The 4,945-nt window shown below is 46.5% G+C and overlaps 1 protein-coding gene across 1 annotated transcript in view; it reads right to left on the bottom strand.

Annotated features, from left to right (window-relative positions):
- Window positions 1-1,817: 1,817 nt before the first annotated feature.
- Window positions 1,818-4,945, bottom strand: part of EMH_0049710 (uncharacterized protein) — a gene marked incomplete at both ends in the record, with an annotated part of 4,618 nt that continues 1,490 nt past the window's right edge. Inside the window, 8 exon segments of the mRNA XM_013496558.1 lie at window positions 1,818-1,934; window positions 2,177-2,239; window positions 2,567-2,680; window positions 3,115-3,187; window positions 3,470-3,593; window positions 3,597-3,799; window positions 3,931-4,049; window positions 4,607-4,902. Of these exon segments, the coding sequence (XP_013352012.1) occupies window positions 1,818-1,934; window positions 2,177-2,239; window positions 2,567-2,680; window positions 3,115-3,187; window positions 3,470-3,593; window positions 3,597-3,799; window positions 3,931-4,049; window positions 4,607-4,902 (1,109 nt within the window).

Here is a 4,945-nt window from a genome sequence, read left to right on the forward strand (position 1 = left end):
CTGTCGCTCCAGCTGCTTCTTCTGGCCCAGCCGCAGCACCTTCTGCTGCTTCTCCCTCCTCTGCCTGAGCCTCCTCCTCCTCTTGTTCACCGCCTTCTGCTGCAGTTTCAGCGGGTTCTTCAGCAGGCAACTCCTTAGGGGGCACAACAGTTTCCTCTTCGTCGACGCCCTTAATCGCTCCACTCGGGCGGCAGCAGCAGCAGCAGCAGGGAAAGCAGAAGTAGAAGAACGGGCAGGGGGCCCCTTTATTGCAGCAGTTGTAGCAGCAGCTGCTGCAGCGGCAGGCGTTCGCCAGGCAAGGGCAACACCACAGGGTGGTGGCCGTGGGGGCCTTGGGGTTTTCTTCGACTGAATTCTCCCCCTTTGACATTTTAAGCACGAAAAAATAACAAACAAATGTAATACGAAAGGGAAAACAGCTCCAGATTTCAGTATCAGAGCTCTACAGTGGTCTACCCAAACGGCCGCGCGGCAGGGAAAGCAACGCGATTAGGGGCGTTCCAACGGAAGAATGTGTATTTTAANACCCAAACGGCCGCGCGGCAGGGAAAGCAACGCGATTAGGGGCGTTCCAACGGAAGAATGTGTATTTTAATGAAAGGAGAAAACTAAAATAAGTTCAAATGTTGAAATGTCGCAATTAGATAAACACAAAAAACAACAGAAAAAAACCCTCCGTGTGGGGCCGAGCTAGCGGTGGCCTCTCTACTGCCTTCGGTCGCAACAGGCGCCTTGATATTTCGCGGTGGTGGCGTTTCAAATGGTGATTTTTTCAGCTTGATTCGAATAAATGATGAAATATAATTCAGTTTAACTGATTCAAGTGAATTTTTCGGCGAAATTCCGCAGGAAAATGTCAAAGAACACCGTCCGGATGCGCGCCCATCATCGAGGCGACACGCAGACATACCATCGAGTTCTGGTATAGCACGCGGCCTCCTTAGCAGCTCCTCTCGCTCCTCATGTGCACTAATTGAAATGTAAATGAATAAATAAATAACATAGAACAGATAAAGCGCATAAAATAAATAACTGTGAGTGGAAAGCATATATAGCAGAAAAACACCGTAGCTCACTGTGCATATCCTCATCTCGATAATTACGAAAATTGTTGAATTAAAATGCTCACGTGAATCGTCTGTTCCAGTTTAGTTCAACATATTCAAATTCTTTAATTTATTCAAGCCACAGAATGCATTGAATTTGAATTCGCTTCATAGAAAAGTATTCTCTTAGANTTCTTTAATTTATTCAAGCCACAGAATGCATTGAATTTGAATTCGCTTCATAGAAAAGTATTCTCTTAGACGGCCAAATTTACTAAATAGATTTAATGTGTGCAATCATTTCGATTGAATTAAAACGCATATCAATTGTTTATTTATTGAAGTTCATTCTGAGATGCTTGGCAAACAAACATCGTTCTCTTCTCGCAGCAAAATTCAGTTTCAGGCATTTCCCGTTAACACCTAAAAGTAGTTTTAATGTATAAGTATCAGTATATCCAATAAAGAACAATTGTTATAAGAAACTAAAGAAAAAAGCTGCACCCATAGTCCATCAGCTGCTACGCAAAAAGTAGAAACATGAACGTGCATGCATGTCTATTCCGTTGTGGTTGACTCTATTTGTTTGTTAATTTGTTGCTTCGTTTGTCACCACAAACGAACAAAAAAATAAAAAAAATCCTCTTTCTCAATGCAGAAAAGGAGTAATACAAGGGTCTAGGGTCTATGGTTTATAGACCTAAAGTTGCTGCTGGCCCGCAGCATGATGAGAGGCGAGGAGTCTTTCTGTGAGGCGTACGCTATCTTGCNCTAAAGTTGCTGCTGGCCCGCAGCATGATGAGAGGCGAGGAGTCTTTCTGTGAGGCGTACGCTATCTTGCACTTGCAGCCAAATGTCTTCGCTCGCATGCGAAGCTTTCCGTACAAGCTGAGGGAAAGAAACACACCAAGTCATACACAAACACAAGTAACCCCTAAACCCTAAACCCTAAACCCTAAGCAATTGATCGTCAACCCTAAACCCTAGAGCATAAACCCTAAACGCTGAATGCCAGAGCTGAACATCCACTGGAGCGATGGCTCTCGCTGATCCGCTAACCACCCGGAACCCGACAGCACGGCAGGCTAGGGTTTAGGGTTTAGGGTTTAGGTTTTCATATGCAGCCTCACTATCTGCACTGTCTTGTTCTCCTTGTAGATACCGCACTTGGCGACAAGATCAAACCTGAATTCCTGAGGAGAAAAAACAAAAGAAGAAATTAAGTTACATATTAAAATTTCAAGGAGCTCTCAAGCCGGTACCCCGGAGGGGTGGGGTGTATGTACACCTCACACAGGTGCAGATCTTTCTCCCACTAGCATTGTCACAGTTGCTGCTTCTGCGTTTGCTGCTGCTACTGCTTTCGCTGCTGTTTCTGTTGCTGGTTTTGCTGCTACTGCTGCACCTGCAGCAAGTGTTTCTCCGGCTGCTATTTGTTGGTGTTGTTGCTGGTGCTGTTGTTACTACTACTGCAGGTGTTTTAATATAATTATATAACTGAGTGCATTGCAAGCTGTTACCGCGAAAATGAGTTGCTGCAGAATGTCGGTGAAGGTGCGGCCCCGGGTGTCTGTGCCTCCAGCCTCGAGCTTGCTGAGGCCTTCAGCTGTCACATCAACTATTTTCATTATTTCCTGTTTATTCAATTAAAAAAAAGTAAAACAAAGTAACAACAAAAAGAATAAAACTATGCAACAAAAGATAACAGTAATAACCAACGCACAGACCACAACACGGGCAACGCCACGCACCATAGTAAAACCAACACAAGCAGCAGCAGCAGCAGCAGCAGCAGCAGCAGCAAAAGTGCTGTCGTTGTGTTAGCAGCAACAGCAGCAACAGCATCGGCAGAAATAACAGCAAAATAAGAACAAAAGAAAGAGAAAAACGAGACAAAGAAGACCTGTGTGAGAGACAGAACTAGCAAGCAACGATAGAACAAGAGAGAGAGGGACAACACCACCAGCACCAGCACGGCAGCAACAGCAGCAGAGCAGCAGCATCAGCAACAGCAACAGCAAAGCAGCATCAGCAGCAGCAGTGGCGGCAGCTGCAGCAGCAGCCTGACCTGGCCCTGCCTCCCCAGAGCGACGCAGTCGATCGTCCCCGATCCGTCAATTAATTTCAGCCCCAGCTTCCACCTGCATGCAGTGCAGTGTATGCACAGCTCGCGCGATGCATGCAGCAACACTAACGAATGCGGTGTATAGACAGCTGCTTCAGTGCATGCAGCAACACCAACTGTCGTGTCTGTCTCGAGAGAGACAGACAAACACACAGCCAGACAGACAAAAACAGAGAGATACCGAGGAGCAGAGACAGAGAAAGAAATACAGACACAAGCAACAACATACAAAACCAACCCTAAACCCTAAACCCTAAACCCTAAACCCTAAACCCTAGACCCAGCCAAGGAAACACACCGTTGCTCGGGTTTCACTGCCTTGCGGCAGGCGGTGCAGGTGAGGACGCCCGCAGCAGCCGGCGCTGCTGCTGTCTTCTGCAGCTTCCGCTTGCACTGGGGGCATGCGCTGCAGCAGCAAAGCAACNAGCCGGCGCTGCTGCTGTCTTCTGCAGCTTCCGCTTGCACTGGGGGCATGCGCTGCAGCAGCAAAGCAACCACGAGATAATATAAATGCTGCTGCTGCAGCAAACCTACAGACACATACTGCTGCTGCTGCTGCTGCAGCAGCAATAAGACTGTCCTTGCTGTTGAGTTGTCTCTCCTTTTGTTTGTCTGGTCGATAGCGGTCCTAAACCCTAAACCCTAAACCCTAAACCCTAAACCCTCAACCCTATCCTCTAAACCCCGAACCCTCCAGCGTAAACAACTAAACCCTAAACCCTAAACCCTAAACCCTCGTGCTTTGCCCTCGCTGCTCACAGCCAGAAGAGCTGCCCCCCCTCTAAGTCTAAGAGGCTGGCCCTCACACTGAAGGCTCTGCTCGAGTCCACTGCCTCCCCCTGCAGCTGCTGCACCTCTCGGCGAACCGAAGACAGTGTCTGTACACCGCACGCATGCAAACATTTGTTCTGCTTGTACTGGCTGCAACAGCAGCTGCAGCAGCAGCAAATACAGCAGCAATTGCAGCAGCTGCTGCAGCATGTGCAGCCCCAACAGCAGCAACGCGATATGCAGCGAACACAAGGGCTGGTCTTCTTATGAGATGCAAAGGAGGCAACATACACAAATACAATACATATATATATATATATATATATATATATATATATATTTATTTATTTATTTATTTATTTATTTATTTATTTATATATATACAGGGCAGCTATGAGTATATGTAGACACAGAACTATACGCGTATATGTGTAAGCATGCATGCAGAGAGAGAAGAGCAAACAGAGTGCAGCAACAACCGCCGCCGTGAACACAATACCCCCTCTGCCCCCCGAAACAAAAACAAGTAGAGGTGTGGTGGTGCATGCATGCATCTGTGCAGGTGCAGCATAAATAAAAAGAAGTGAAGACAGTATAGATGTAATAAAATAAATAAAACAAAGACAAGAGCAGAAAAAAAAAGAACAAAGACACGGGGACTGACGAGGGGAAACACAGATTGAACTCCTTTGTCTTGCAGCGAGGAGAGAAGCTCTTCTCCTCTAGCAGCAAACCACTCAAACTGCTGCTGCACATCTGCTGCAGCAACACCAGCTGGCCCAGTAAGGTGTAATTCTTTCATATTTGTTTTTGTTTCTGTTTCTGTTTCTGTCTCCGTCTCTGTTCTTGACTCTATTTGTGCTTTTGTTTCTGTCTCTGTCTCTGTCTCTGTCTCTGTCTCTATATTTTTCTTTGTTGCTGCTGATGCGGGGGGATGTATAAACGTTATTTGCATCTGAGCTGAAGAAGACAAACAAACACGGCCCCCGTACTCCTGCACCTT

The sequence above is a fragment of the Eimeria mitis genome, genomic scaffold, assembly GCF_000499745.2.
Source record: "Eimeria mitis Houghton genomic scaffold, Emh_scaff2169, whole genome shotgun sequence".
NCBI lineage: Eukaryota > Apicomplexa > Conoidasida > Eucoccidiorida > Eimeriidae > Eimeria > Eimeria mitis.